This window comes from Ranitomeya variabilis, chromosome 6 (assembly GCF_051348905.1).
Source record: "Ranitomeya variabilis isolate aRanVar5 chromosome 6, aRanVar5.hap1, whole genome shotgun sequence".
Lineage (NCBI taxonomy): Eukaryota > Metazoa > Chordata > Amphibia > Anura > Dendrobatidae > Ranitomeya > Ranitomeya variabilis.
In genome coordinates, this window is record NC_135237.1 from 238,524,985 (window position 1) to 238,541,431 (window position 16,447).

At 45.9% G+C, this 16,447-nt stretch overlaps 1 protein-coding gene across 10 annotated transcripts in view; it reads left to right on the forward strand.

The window, feature by feature from the left end:
* The window catches only part of BRD9 (bromodomain containing 9), a 301,749-nt gene that overhangs the window by 5,106 nt on the left and 280,196 nt on the right, over window positions 1-16,447 (forward strand). For all 10 annotated transcript variants that reach the window (XM_077269514.1, XM_077269516.1, XM_077269517.1 and 7 more), the window contains exon 2: window positions 10,600-10,823. In XM_077269514.1, the coding sequence (XP_077125629.1) occupies window positions 10,600-10,823 (224 nt within the window). The remainder of the gene's footprint in view (window positions 1-10,599; window positions 10,824-16,447) is intronic.

The following is a 16,447-nucleotide window of genomic DNA, read 5'->3' on the forward strand; positions in this document are numbered from 1 at the left end:
TTATGTATTTGGGCCAGTCCTGGACGAAATCTTGGACAAAGCTTCGGATAAGAAGAAGGTCCTTCCGGAACAAAAGAACCCTAAGAAGCGTTTTTTTCGTCCCCCCCGTGACCAAACCCCCCAGCAGAATTACAGGGGTAAGGGCAAATCAGGACGATGGAGTTACCCCAAGGGAGGAAAAGCCAGAAACATCCTGGTCCCCCAACCGACTCAGGCCTCTGAAAAACAATGACTGCCCTCCGGTCGGGGGTCGACTCTCGGGATTCCTCTCCCAGTGGCAGGCGATTACCACAAACCAGTGGGTCCTACGTACCATACGGGAGGGACTAAGGTTGGAGTTCGAGAGTCCTCCTCCCCATCATCTGTCTATCACTTCCCTACAATCCCCAGGACTTCGGGAAATTTTGATGCCGGATATCCTAGACCTGCTCCGAGCGAAGGTGATCTCCCAGGTACCACATCGGGAAATAGGAGAAGGTCACTATTCCCACCTCTTCGTGGTGAAAAAACCCTCAGGGAAACATCGCATCATTATCAACCTGAAACCTCTAAATCAGGTAATAAAATACCGGAGATTCAAAATGGAATCGATCAGATCAGCAATCCCGCTGATCGGTCAGGACTGGGTGATGGCGACGCTGGACCTGAGGGACGCATACTATCATGTGCCAATACACCCAGACCACAGAAGATTCCTCAGGTTCGCGATCTCCCAAAACAAACGGGTCAGCCATTACCAATTCAACGTCCTCCCGTTCGGAGTCTCGTCGGCTCCACGAGTCTTCTCCAAGATCATGACAGAAGCGGTAATCTTTATTCGTCAACAGGGGGTCTGTGTCATACCATACCTGGACGATTTTCTTATCATCGCTCCATCCGCTTCACGTCTCAATCAGGATGTGACAAGAGTCCTCGACATTCTAGAATCTCTCGGGTGGATCCCGAACCTGGAGAAATCAGACCTCCAGCCTTCACCACAGAAGAAATTCCTAGGAATCCTTCTGGATTCGGAGAAGAGAATGTCCTTTCTACCCGAGGACCGTCAGACCGATCTTGTCCGCAGGATCTCCAGGTTCAGAGATCAAAGAGCCCCGACTCTAAGACTCTGTCAGTCGTGGGTTCATTGACATCCTGCATTCAAGGAGTCTCCTGGGCACAAGCCCATACGAGAATACTTCAATCACACATCCTGGCATACTCAAGAGGACATCAGATGGCCTTAACCAGGAAGATTCCCCTTCCCTCGCATGTGAGATCCTCTCTGTTATGGTGGCTGAACCCCCAGAATCTACACCGAGGAGTCAGCTGGGATCAGATTCTTCTCAGAGTACTCACAACAGACGCAAGTCAGAGAGGTTGGGGCGCCGTGATAGAAGGCTTCCACTTCCAGGGGTTGTGGGCCCCAGATGTGAGACGCAGTTCCTCAAATCTGAGGGAATTGAAAGCGGTGGAAGAGGCGCTAAAAGCCGCATCTATCATCATCCAGGGCTACCATGTCCGGGTGATGTCCGACAATATGACCACCGTGGCATATCTCCGACACCAAGGGGGCACAGGACACTCGAGCCTGAAGCTGACTGCTGGAAGGATTTTTTCCTGGGCAGAAAACCACCTGATGTCAATCTCGGCAGTTCATGTAAGGGGATTGGACAATTCCCAGGCGGATTATCTCAGCCGGAGAGACTTCCATCCAGGGGAATGGTCTCTAAACCAGGAGGTATTCCTAGCCCTGGTCCAAAGGTGGGGAACTTCCGATGTGGACCTATTTGCCAGCATTCAGAACACAAAATCAAACACCTTCTTCTCCCTGACCCCCTCAAACGGGACACTAGGACTGGACGCGTTCTCCCACCCCTGGGAGTTTACCCTGGCATATGCTTTTCCACCAGTACCATTGCTACCCAGGACGTTGCAGAAGATCCGGACGGATCGGGTCACAACGATTTTGGTGGCCCCATTATGGCCTGGAAGGAGCTGGTTCAGCGCACTAACTGGCATGTGTCTAGAAGGCCTGATTCCGCTACCACAGAGACACGACCTTCTTCAACAGGGTCCCCTGACCCATCCAGACCTACACAAACTAAAGCTGACAGCCTGGTTACTGAAGCCAGAGGACTCTCGCAGGAAGTAATCGAAACCCTACAGAAAAGTAGGAAGCCAATAACGAACGCCATTTATGGCAAGATATGGAAGAAATTTTCATCATGATGTGCCCCGAACAGACCGGATCCTTTCAACCCAAATATTGCGCAGATTCTTCAATTCCTACAGAAGGGCTTAGAGCTGGGTCTTTCACCAAGTACCCTAAAGGTTCAGGTGTCAGCTCTTGGTGCTTTCTTTGACCGGGATCTAGCAAGTCATCGATGGGTGAAACGATTCATATCATCGGCAACCAGAATCCGTCCGAGACTCCAGATCCATACCCCACCTTGGGACTTAAACCTGGTTCTAAAAGGTCTGACCGGGGACCCCTTTGAACCCCTTTCAGCATCTAGCTTAAAGATCTTAACCCTCAAAACGGTCTTTCTGGTAGCTTTCACTACTGCCAGGCGCATAGGGGAGTTACAAGCCTTATCGATTCAGGAACCATTCCTGATTATAACTAGACCCGTCCTTTACGCCTAAGGTAGCTTCAAGCTTTCACAGAAATCAGGACATCATATTACCTTCTTTCTGTCCCAATCCCTCTAATCCTAAAGAGGAGGTCTTTCACACCCTGGACGTCCACAGGGTGGTCCTGTTCTACCTCCAGCAAACGGAGGATTGGAGGTTGGATCAAAACCTGTTCATCCAGTGGTCAGGGCGTAATAAGGGCAAGAAGGCAGCCAAAAGCACAATCGCTAATTGGATAAAGCAGGCCATTAGCCTAGCATACTCCTGTCAAAAGCTATCACCCCCAGCCTCTCTGAAGGCCCACTCTACCCGCTCAGTCTCAACCTCCTGGGCAGAAAGGGGAAGCGCATCAGCAGAGCAGATTTGCAGAGCCGCCACCTGGTCGTCAATACACACGTTCACCAGGCACTACAGGCTCAACTTCAACAGGGATCTAACGTTCGGCAGACGTGTTCTGCAGGTGGTTGTCCCTCCCTAAAGAAATTAGCGGTTGGTATCACTCCGATACTGCTGTCGTGGAAGGTGACTGGAGAAAATAGAATTAGTTCTTACCGGTAATTCGGTTTCTAGGAACCTTCCACGACAGCACTAATTTCCCTCCCTATCTGTTTTATAAATTTATGATTCCTGCACTTAAATGGTAACTATACATGCTACTGTGTCCAGAAAAAACACTGGTGGTTGCAGGAAGGGGAGGGGTATTTAACCTCTTTGTTTCCTGTCCCCTATTAGGGCGGGGAGACATCCTCCGATACTGCTGTCGTGGAAGGTTCTAAGAACTAATAGGTAAGAACTAATTCTATTTTTTATATAGCGCTAACCTATTAAGCAGCGCTTTACAGTTTGCACACATTATCATTGCTGTCCCTGATGGGGCTCACAATCTAAATTCCCTATCAGTATGTCTTTAGAATGTGAGAGGAAACCGGAGTGCCCGGAGGAAACCCACGCAAACACGGAGAGAACATACAAACTCTTTGCAGATGTTGTCCAAGGTGGGATTAGAACCCAGGACTCCAGCGCTGCAAGGCTGCTGTGCTAACCACTGTGCCACCGTGCTGCCCACACTGTTATGCAGTTAATAAGAAGAAATCTATAAATTTTGTCCTCAGAAAAAGTATTGCCTCTGTCAGATCCTCCTTCATGGATGCCCTCAAATCTGATCTAATTATTTTGAGAGCAGAGATCAACCTCTCTACACTAACTTGGGTTGGTGGCAAAGCAGTAACCGCTCGGGCAACATCTCTGACAATGTCAGGATACAGAGGAATCGCTTGTTGCACTGTTATTTTTGATGAACGGTCAAATTTCTCAATTTCTTTTAGTGCACATGAAAAATTCTTCTGAAATGTACTGGCTGTGTTCTTTGATGGGGATGACTCTTCTTCTATGCGGGAACGCTTTGCACGGTCCTTTTGATCCAAATATTTTTCAAAATTAAATTCTTCATCAGTTGATGAGGGTGAAGATGTGGCAGGACGACCAAATTCTTCTTGTTCCTCCTGACTGTTCTGCAACCCTTTCATCCTTACTGCTATTTCAAACAGAGCTGCTTTTCCTTTAGTTAGCTGTTGATCATCTAGAAGAATCTGATGCATTGGGTCTACATAAACAGCTGCCAAAAGAATGTTATTTTGTAATAGTAGCCCCTCTCTCCGTTTCATTGATGTAGCAATGCCCCTTGCAATTAACCCTCCTCTTTGGGACAGGCGAAACATCAGGTTCTTCCACTCCTTTAAGAAAATGCCTGGAGTTAAGTCCTCTGCGTGTAATTTTTTAGTCACTGTAAATGGGTGCTCTAGCAATTTTTCCAGCTCAGTCACCTGATTCCACTGACTTTCATTTAGCGTCAGTTGAGGGTTAGCCATGTCTACAAGAAAGGTTTTCAGTTCAACCAAGCGCTGAATCATTAAGTAAGTACTGCCCCATCATGTGGCTTGATCAATAATTGCCCCTTTTCCAGCACGTCTCTTCAAAATTGAGTCAACTTTAGGAGTTCTGGCAACAGTAGCCAATTTTCTCACCTTGCCAATCGGTGCAGCAGCATGTCCTTCTTGCAGACTGTCTCTTTATAGCCAGCTGTAGCGTGTGCACAACACAGCGCATGTCATGAATGAAAGAACTTATTGACACAGTTTCAACAAGATCATCTAAACTATCATGTTGCTGTTCATCTGAAGCAACTTCAGTTTGCTCCTCAGTTACAATATTGTGTTCCTCTATTTCAAACATTTCTGTGTCTGTGGACCCAGAATGTTGTTCTAGCTGCTGGTCACCATCATTACTCTCATTCATTAGCTTAATAGTACTTATCATATTTGAAGAATTGTCAGTTACGACAGAAAGAACTTGCTCTTTTTTAAGTTCATAGTCTTGCAGAACCTCTTCCACCAAGACCTGGAGAAACTCACTGGTGTGATGAGCTTTGGTGTCTTTTACTGCCAATGTCTTGGTAACTATTTCATTTTTGTCAAAAACAAATCGGACATTGATGGCAAAATAGTTCTCTGTGACGTGTGCAGGCATCCATTTTAAGAAACAGAAAGCGTCCCTTGAGAGTTTTTTTAAGTTCTTCCTTTGGTTTAAAAACTTCTTCAATTACTAATTTTCTAATACTCTCTCTCTCTCTCTCTCTCTCTCTCTCCCCAGAGAAACACCAAGCTTGCGGGCCATTTCCCCATTCAGACACACAAAAGCAGGTCGTGAAAATAATGAAATAGGCACACTATCCTTTACAACAACCTCTATGATCTGTTTTTTAAATGTATCTACTGTCATTGTCACAGTAACTTTGTCACTGACAAAATATCTTGCAACTGATGGCTGCAAAGTTCTCTGCTCCTTTGTTTGGCTGGAAGAGCTGGGCACTAGTTCATTGGTTTGGATGCAGTCTTTCTCATCCACTGCTTTCAGTACTTCTGGATGAAAGCGCTGTAAATGTCTCTTTAGATTAGAAGCTCTGGTAGGAGCATTTTTATCCCCTTCATGACCCAGCCTATTTTGACCTTAATGACCTGGCCATTTTTTGCAATTCTGACCAGTGTCCCTTTATGAGGTAATAACTCAGGAACGCTTCAACGAATCCTAGCGGTTCTGAGATTGTTTTTTCGTGACGTATTGAGCTTCATGTTAGTGGTAAATGTAGGTCGATAATTTTTGCGTTTATTTGTGAAAAAAATTGAAATTTGGCTAAAATTTTGAAAATTTTGCAATTTTCAAATTTTGAATTTTTATTCTGTTAAACGAGAGAGTTATGTGACACAAAATAGTTAATAAATAACATTACCCACATGTCTACTTTATATCAGCACAATTTTGGAACCAAATTTTTTTTTTGCTAGGAAGTTATAAGGGTTAAAATTTGACCAGCGATTTCTCATTTTTACAGCAAAATTTACAAAACCATTTTTTTTAGGGACCACCTCACATTTGAAGTCAGTTTGAGGGGTCTATATGGCTGAAAATACCCCAAAGTGACACCATTCTAAAAGCTGCACCCCTCAAGGTACTCAAAACCACATTCAAGAAGTTTATTAACCCTTCAGGTGCTTCACAGCAGCAGAAGCAACATGGAAGGAAAAAATGAACATTTAACTTTTTAGTCACAAAAATGATGTTTTAGCAACAATTTTTTTTATTTTCCCAAGGGTAAAAAGAGAAACTGGACACCAAAAGTTATTGTACAATTTGTCCTGAGTACACCGATACCCCATATGTGGGGGGGAATCACTGTTTGGGCGCACGACAGAGCTCGGAAGGGAAGGAGAGCATTTGACTTTTTCAATGAAAAATTGGCTCCAATCTTTAGTGGACACCATGTCGCGTTTGGAGAGCCCCTGTGTGCCTAAACATTGGAGCTCCCCCACAAGTGACCCCATTTTGGAAACTAGACCCCCCAATGAGCTTATCTAGATGCATAGTGAGCACTTTGAACCCCCCGGTGCTTCACAAATTGATCCCTCAAAATGAAAAAGTACTTTTTTTTTCCCAAAAAATTTCTTTTAGCCTCAATTTTTTTATTTTCACATGGGTAACAGGATAAAATTGATCCTAAAATGTGTTGGGCAATTTGTCCTGAGTACATCGATACCTCATATGTGGTCACAAACCACTGTTTGTGCACACGACAAGGCTCGGAAGGGAAGGAGCGCCATTTGACTTTTGAATGAAAAATTAGCTCCGATCATTAGCGGACACCATGTCGCGTTTGGAGAGCCCCTGTGTGCCTAAACATTGAAGCTTCCCCACATGTGACCCCATTTTGGAAACTAGACCCCCCAAGGAACTTATATAGATGCATAGTGAGCACTTTGAACCCCCAGGTGCTTCACAAATTGATCCGTAAAAATGAAAAAGTACTTTTTTCACAAAAAATTTCTTTTAGCCTCAATTTGTTCATTTCCACATGGGCAACAGGATAAAATGTATCCTAAAATGTATTGGACAATTTCTCCTGAGTACACTGATACCTCATATGTGGGGGTAAACCACTGTTTGGGCACATGGCAGGGCTCGGAATGGAAGGAGCGCCATTTGACTTTTTGAATGAAAAATTAGCTCCAATCGTTAGCAGACACCATGTTGCGTTTGGAGAGCCCCTGTGTGCCTAAACATTGGAGCTTCCCCACATGTGACCCCATTTTGGAAACTAGACCTCCCAAGGAACTAATCTAGATGTTCGGTGACCACTTTAAACCCTCAAGTGCTTCACAGAAGTTTATAACGCAGAGCCGGGAAAATAAAAAATCATTTTTCTTTCCTCAAAAATTATTTTTTAGCCCACAATTTTTTATTTTCACAAGGGTAAAAGGAGAAATTGGACCCCAATAGTTGTTGTCCAGTTTGTCCTGAGTACGCTGGTACCCCATATGTGGGGGGGAACCACTGTTTGGGCACACGTCAGGGCTCGGAAGTGAAGTAGTGACTTTTGAAATGCAGACTTTGATGGAATGGTCTGCGGGCGTCGCGTTGCGTTTGCAGAGCCCCTGATGTGCCTAAACAGTAGAAACCCCCCACAAGTGACCCCACTTTGGAAACTAGACCCCCCAAGGAACTTATCTAGGTATGTGGTGAGCACTTTGAACCTCCAAGTGCTTCACAGAAGTTTACAACGCAGAGCCGTGAAAATAAAAAATCATGTTTCTTTCCTCAAAAATGATGTTTTAGCAAGCAATTTTTTATTTTCACAAGGGGAACCGGAGAAATTGGACCCCAATAATTGTTGCCCAGTTTGTCCCGAGTATGCTGGTACCCCATATGTGGGGGTAAACCACTGTTTGGGTGCACGTCGGGGCTCGGAAGGGAGGGAGCACCATTTGACTTTTTGAATGCAAGATTGACTAAAATAAATGTGGCGCCATGTTGCGTTTGGAGACCCCTGATGTGCCTAAACCGTGGAAACCCCTCAATTCTAACTCCAACACTAACCCCAACACACCCCTAACCCTAATCCCAACTCTAGCCATAACCCTAATCACAACCCTAACCCCAACACACCCCTAACCCCAACACACCCATAATCCCAACCCTAATCCAAAACCTAACCCCAACACACCCCTAACCCTAACCATAACGTCCCTAACCACAGCCTAATCTTAACCCTATTTCCAACCCTAGCCCTAATTCCAACCCTAACCCTAAGGCTATGTGCCCACGTTGCGGATTCGTGTGAGATTTTTCCGCACCATTTTTGAAAAATACGCAGGTAAAAGGCACTGCATTGTACCTGCGGATTTACCGCGGATTTCCAGTGTTTTTTGTGCAGATTTCACCTGTGGATTCCTATTGAGGAACAGGTGTAAAACACTGTGGAATCCGCACAAAGAATTGACATTTCCGCGTGGTATTTTCCGCATCATGGGTACAGCGAATTTGGTTTTCCATAGGTTTACATGGTACTGTACACCTGATGGAAAACTGCTAAGAATTCGCAGCGGCCAATCCGCTGCGGATCCGCAGCCAAATCCGCTGCGGATCCGCAGCAAAATCCGCAGCCAAATCCGCACCGTGTGCACATAGCCTAATTCTAACCCTAACTCTAGTTCTAACCCTAATTCTAGCCGTAACCCTAACGCCAGGTTCACACTGCGCTAGCAGCAGCCCGTTCAGCACATACGCTAACGAGCTGCTGCTAGCGCAAGTGCCGACGTTTGCATCGCGCTAGCGCAGATAGAGCATCTGCTAGCTCTATCTGCGCTAGCAGTGACGGACCCGGAAACACTGCAGTCCGCGTCTCCGGGTCCGTCACTCAATGACGGCACATCCCTAGCGCACAGCCATTGTGGGCGTGCGCTTGTGATGCATCCAACATTGCTGTCAATGGCGGCCGTAACGGACTACGTTATACCGCGTTTATGCCGCCGTGTAACGTAGTCCGTCAAACGGACTGCTTAGACGCAGTGTGAACCAACCCTAACCCTAAAACCCTAACCCTAAAACCCTAACCCTAAAACCCTAACCCTAACCCTAACCCTGCAAAGAAAAAAAAAAAAATCTTTATTTTATTATTGTCCCTACCTATGGGGGTGATAAAGGGGGGGGTTATTTATTATTTTTTTTATTTCGATCGCTGTGATAGAACATATCACAGCGATCAAAATGCACCTGTAACGAATCTGCCGGCCGGCAGATTCGGCGGGCGCACTGCGCATGCGCCCGCCATTTTGGAAGATGGCGGCGCCCATCGAACAGACGGACGGACACCGGGAGGGACACAGGTCGGTAAGTATGAAGGGGGGGGGGGTGATCGGACAGCGGGCGGGTGATCTGACAGCGGGGGGGAGCGGACAGGAGGATGGAGGGAAGCGTGGGACACTATATGACAGGACGGAGGACCGGAGGGGAGGAGATCGGTGGCGGTGGGGGGGGCTGATCGCGATCTCCAGCCATGGCTGATGCTATTGCAGCATCGCCCATGGCTGGATTGTAATATTTCACCAATTTTCATTGGTGAAATATTACTATCGCTCTGATTAAAAGTGAAAGTGAAACGTCACTTTCAACAGCCAATCAAAGCGATCGTAGCCAAGGGGGGGCGAAGCCACCCCCCCTGGGCTCAAGTACCACTCCCCCTGTCCCTGCAGGCCGGGTGAAATTACAGTTAACCCTTTCACCCGGCCTGCAGGAGCGCGATCCGACCATGACGCATATGCTGCGTCACAGGTCGGATTGGCACAGGTTTTCATGACGCATACGCTGCGTCAAAGGTCGGGAAGGGGTTAACTTTGCCTGAATATGCACTGATCTTGGCTTCACAGCATTTGTTTTCGTCTGGATCATTTGTCATACACTGACAGACATAATGTTTTCTATCTTGAGTGATGGTGAAATGTTCAAATACAGCTGATTTAATGTGACGCTTCTTTGACATTCTCAGGTTTTTAATTCTGCATTCACAATCCAAATGACAATTGTTTTTCCTAAAAACAATTGTACAAAATTATTGCCAGGTCGTACAACTGATATAGTGGTCAGTAATACTGTTATTCCTCATGTACTCACGGTTAACTGATGCAAAGTTTGTTGAAAGGATAATGCTTCTTACAGTCTTTCTCTTCTGATTAGCAGCTGTGAGATGCTTGGAAGACGCACACCTAGTAAACATCTAGTCTAGAGGAGGAGCTTTACTACTAAGAATTTGCAACACATTTTCACTTTCAGTTTCATACATTGTAAGTAGGGGGGTTGGGGCAGCATGAGGTTAACCAAGTATAAGATTAGATAAGGGCAGTGGAGAACAGTGACACACAAGAAGTAAGAAATCTCCAGCAGAACTGCTTATCACTGTTGTTCATAGTTTGATAGAACATATATATTTGAGTAACATTTATAAAATTCATATGAAAGTTCAATTATGAATATTAATACATTTTTTTTTAAAGCTGGAGTCGGTACATTTCTACCGACTCCGACTCCAACCAAAACTAACTCCGACTCCGACTCCACAGCCCTGGGTCTGTGACAGGTTATGTGTTTTTATCATTTCAGATTACGTGGGGAAACCTTCAGAAAAGCCTCTGAAATTGGTTCTTAAAGTTGGTGGAAGTGAAGTGACTGAATTGTCTGGATCTGGCCATGATTCTAGTTACTATGATGATCGTTCAGATCACGAGCAGCGAGAGCGTCATAAGGAAAAAAAGAAGAAAAAGAAAAAGAAGTCGGAGAAGGAGAAGGATAAACATGTAGATGATGAAGAAAGGAGGCGTAGAAAGGTATGGGGGTATCTGCAAGCCTAAATGATGCCTCTGCTCTCATGAATTCCGTGTACCATTTTTGCACGTGCCACAATTCTGTCAGTGTCATCTTAAGCAGGTTTTCCATGGCTTTTTCAAATTACCAGGGTGTCGGGATCTTTCTGAAGTCCCCACTCTCCAGCACCAATATTCCAGTGGTCTCTTCAGTGACTTGGCAACTGATTGGCTGCAGGGTCAAGTGATTGATGGATAGGCCATCATCGCTTCAGGGGGAATGACCTTCTGCTCAACAGTCCTGCCCCCCTCTCTCACCAAATGAAAAGTATTATTATATAAATGATTAAAACTAGTCTATAAATTAAATGTGTAACATGGAAAAACAGAACTGATCCCAAAGCAAAATGAGCATGTTACGGAGATGCGGGGTCAGTGGGTGCTCTCGTCTGCTGGCCCGGCTGTCTTTAGCAAGACTGCATGGACCACGGCTCATACCACTGAACGCCCGCGCTATCTCCCCGTGGGCAATACACTACCCAGACAACACAGGGTTAAGGTAAAACAGTGTGGCAATACTTTATTGAACCACAACACACAATAGCAAACAGAACAATCCCACCATTACTGGAATTGTTTGGTTACATGGGCGCATATAAAATATCACTGCGTCTCCACGTATTTCCAGTATGACATGATGTCAGAGCTCCCAGGGTTGCTACTCCATCTGTGGATGAACGCACAGAGAAGGGGTAACGACAAGCATAGGGAGATGACCAAGAACTGTCCATAGAGTCCATACAAGGTCCAAAGCCAGTTGACACGAGAGTCACCACCTGGCTTATCTGACCATCTCCATGGAACCAGGCGACCAGCGGGTCCCAACCCTGGCTTTCTCCAAACATATCCATGGTTCAGAGATGGTCACGGGATCAGATCTGTGTCCTTCCAACCGGAGCCGAAAACCCCTAGGTTGTATCCTATAGAATCCTAGATTAGTGTCCCTCGTGATGGTGCCATGATGAATTTGCTGCAGTCCTTTCTCTTGTCTGTTGGGTGGTTTGCAGAATCTCTGGCTCGTAGCTCTGTATTACTTCAGACTCTTTATACCCAAGGCATGTAAGCTACCCTTAAGGTACCGTTACACTAAACGACTTACCAACGATCACGACCAGCGATACGACCTGGCCGTGATCGTTGGTAAGTCGTTGTGTGGTCGCTGGGGAGCTGTCACACAGACAGCTCTCTCCAGCGACCAACGATCAGGGGAACGACTTCGGCATCGTTGAAACTGTCTTCAACGATGCCGAAGTCCCCCTGCAGCACCCAGGTAACCAGGGTAAACATCGGGTTACTAAGTGCAGGGCCGCGCTTAGTAACCCGATATTTACCCTGGTTACCATTGTAAAAGTAAAAAAAACCAAAACACTGCATACTCACATTCTGATGTCTGTCACGTCCCCCGGCGTCCACAGGGTTACGCGCTGCTGCTCAGAGCTTCCTACACTGACTGTGTCAGCGCCGGCCGTAAAGCAGAGCACAGCGGTGACGTCATATCGCGGCCCTGCGCTTAGTAACCCGATATTTACCCTGGTTACAAGTGAACACATCTCTGGATCGGCGTCACACACGCCGATCCAGCGATGACAGCGGGTGATCTAGCGACGAAATAAAGTTCTGGACTTCTAGCTCCGACCAGCGATATCACAGCGGGATTCAGATCGCTGCTGCGTGTCAAACACAACGAGATCGCTATCCAGGACGCTGCAACGTCACGGATCGTCGTCGTTCTCGCTGCAAAGTCGCTTAGTGTGAAGGTACCTTTAAGGTACCTTCACATTAAGCGACGCTGCAGCGATATCGACAACGATGCCGATCGCTGCAGCGTCGCTGTGTGGTCGCTGGAGAGCTGTCACACAGACAGCTCTCCAGCGAACAAGGATGCCGAAGTCCCATGGTAACCAGGGTAAACATCGGGTTACTAAGCGCAGGGCCGCGCTTAGTAACCCGATGTTTACCCTGGTTACCAGTGTAAATGTAAAAAAAACAAACACTACATACTTACATTCCGGTGCCTGTCGCGTCCGCTTCCCTGCACTGTGTGAGCGCCGGCCCTAACGCACAGCGGTGACGTCACCGCTGTGCTTTGCCTTACGGCCGGCACTGACCCATTCAGTGCAGGAAGCTCTGAGCAGCAGCGCGGACGCCGGGGGACGTGACAGACATCAGAGGGTGAGTATGTAGTGTTTTTTTTTTTTTTTTACTTTTACAATGGTAACCAGGGTAAATATCGGGTTACTAAGCGTGGCCCTGCACTTAGTAACCCGATATTTACCCTGGTTACCATTGTAAAACATTGCTGGCATCGTTGCTTTTGCTGTCAAACACGACGATACACGCCGATCTGACGACCAAATAAAGTTCTGGACTTTCAGCAACAACCAGCGATATCACAGCAGGATCCAGGTCGCTGCTGCGTGTCAAACACAACGATATCGCTATCCAGGACGCTGCAACGTCACGGATCGCTATCGTTATCGTTGCAAAGTCGCTTAGTGTGAAGGTATCTTAAGGCTATGTTCACACTTTGCGGTTTTTACCGCGGAACCGCTGCGATTTTGATGCTGCGGGTCCGCAGCAGTTTCCATAGCATTTCCATTTACCTGTAAACCCTATGGAAACCGCAAACCGCTGTGCACATGCTGTGGGAAAAACCGCGCAGAAACGCAGCGGTTTAAAACCCGCAGCATGTCACTTCTTTGTGCAGAATCGCTGCGATTCTGCACCCATAGGAATGCATTGAACCGCTTACTTCCCGCATGGGGCTAATGTGCGGGTGGTACCCGGGGTGGAGGAGAGGAGACTCTCCTCCAGGCCCTGGGAACCATATTTTGGGGTAAAAAAAAGAATAAAAATAAAAAATCATGTTCTACTCACCTCTCAGCGCTGCACGCGGCCGGCCGGTCAGAGTTGCTGTGCGAACAGGACCTGCGGTGACGTCGCGGTCACATGACCGTGACGTCGCGGTCACATGACCGTGACGTCACGAAGGGTCCTTCTCACACATCATCTTTGGAACCGGACCGCCGGGTGCAGCGCCGAGGAGATCCGGACATCAGAGAGTAAGTATAACCAATTTTTATTATTTTTAACATTACTATTGATGCTGCATATTGCTGCATATGCAGCATCAATCGTATAGGCGGAAACCCGCAGCGGAAACCGCGGAACAAACCGCGATAAATCTGCAGGGATAACCGCAGCGGTTTTGCCCTGCAGATTTATCAAATCCGCTGCGGGAGAACCCGCAGAGGGACGCCGCAAAGTGTGAACATGGCCTTAGTACCACCCAGGGTCTTTCAGTCCAACATCAAGAAAAGGTAAACAATGGTGATGGGATTAAGTATATTAGCATATAAGCACACATCAACAAACAAAGCTCAACACACTCAGGGTATGTGCACAAGTCCGGATTTCTTGCAGAAATTTCCTGAAGAAAACTGGAAATTTTCTGCAAGAAATCCGCATTTTTTTTTTTGCGGTTTTTTTCCGTTTTTTTTGCTTTTTTTTTAGCATTTTGCAAGCGTAATTAGCTTGCAGAATGCTAAAGTTTTCCAAGCAATCTGTAGCATCGCTTGGAAAACTGACTGACAGGTTGGTCACACTTGTCAAACATACTGTTTGACAAGTGTGACCAACTTTTTACTATAGATGCTGCTTATGCAGCATCTATAGTAAAAGATAGAATGTTTAAAAGTAATAAAAAAAATAAAAAAATGGTTATACTCACCCTCTGCAGGCTCCGTTCCTATAGATGCCGGTGTGGTTTAGGACCTTCGGTGACTTCACGGCTTGTGATTGGTCGCGTGACCGCTCGCAACCAATCACAAGACAGTGACGTCATCGCAGGTCCTCAACCACACCATCTATAGAAACAGAAGCGGCAGCATGCAGCGGTGAGAGGCGGGAACACTCCGGGGACATCGAAGGTGAGTATATGACTATTTTTTATTTTAATTCTTTTTTTTTTTTGACCAATTATATGGTGCCCAGTCCGTGGAGGAGAGTCTCCTCTCCTCCACCCTGGGTACCAACTGCACATAATCTGCTTACTTCCCGCATGGTGTGCACAGCCCCGTGCGGGAAGTAAGCAGATCAATGCACTCCTAGGTGTGCGGAATCCCCGCAATTCCGCATTTTTAATGAACATGTTGCTTTTTTTTCCGCGATGCGATTTTTTTCGCGGAAAAAATCGCAACATTTGCACAAAAAATGCGGAATACACTGTAATTAATAGGAGGCATAGGTTAGCGTTTTTTTCGCGTTTTTATCACGTTTTTATAGTGAAAAAACGTGAAAAAAACGCGAAAAATCCTGAACGTGTGCACATGGCCTCAATGTACAGTCACCACTACAGACTTAGGGTAAGTTCACACAGGACTTTTTTGCTGCGTATTTTTGCTGCGTTTTTTTATGCTAATTTTCAGCTGCTTTTTACAGTACCAGCAAAGCCTATGAGATTTCAGAAATCTCATGCACACATATTGGGTTTTTGTTTGATCAGTATTTTCTGCTTTGCTGCGTTTTTTGGACATAGGGCATGTCACTTCTTTCAGCGTTTTTGCTGCGTTTTTGCAGCGTTTTTTCACCCATTGACTTGAATGGGTGATGGAAAAAACGCTGCAAAAACGCAGCAAAAACGCATGTAGCATTATTTGCTGCGTTTTTTGTGCAGAAAAATCATGGCCAGCAGGAAGTGATCTCACAGCCAAGAGCTTAGGGGTGTGGTTAGTGAGGTGTGAAGAGCCATTGTGAGCCATTGTGAGGTGTGAAGAGCCATTGTGAGCCATTGTGAGGTGTGAAGAGCCATTGTGAGGTGTCCTGATTGTGATCTATTGTGAGGGAGTTCCTGGTAGTGAGGTGTTAGCCATGTCTTGGTATAGGAGGATGAGCATTAATGTTTCCCAACTAATCATGGAGGTAATATTTTTTTTAATTTGTGATATATCTATCTATCCGATTGTTTGCAATGGTACACTTTGCGATGCTCATGTGCTGTTATGTACATGTTCATGTGTTCTGCATGTGTATGTTTGTATCTTCCTTGTCATGAATGTTGGCTTCATTTCATCTTCCATTTGGTAATTACTTTTTCATTTATTTTTCCAAGGTGGAAGCAATGCCTGTAATTTGGGATGTAGCTTGCCCAAACTACAGTGATCGTCAAAAAAAGGCCGATGCATGGCATGTAATTCGCCGTAAATTGTTCCCCCGCTGGGATGAAGGCGATGCTAAGCTCCACTGGGGTCACTCAACTTTATTATCATGCACAAATAGACAAAAAAACGCACCAAAACCGCACAAAAAACTCATCTATTATAAACAGCTGAAAATTGGCATAAAAAACGCAGCAAAAATACGCAGCAAAAAAGTCCTGTGTGAACTTACCCAAAAAATGCACCAAATACGCACCAAAAAAAGCACCTAAATTAGCATAAAAAAACGCAGCAAAAATACGCAGCAAAAAAGTCCTGTGTGAACTCACCCTTACACTGTATGTTAAATAGTATCAGTCTGCAAGTCTGTCCTCTTGAACCATCAGACATAAACACTTAAATGCACAAGCCAATATACAGATGAAAATTCAG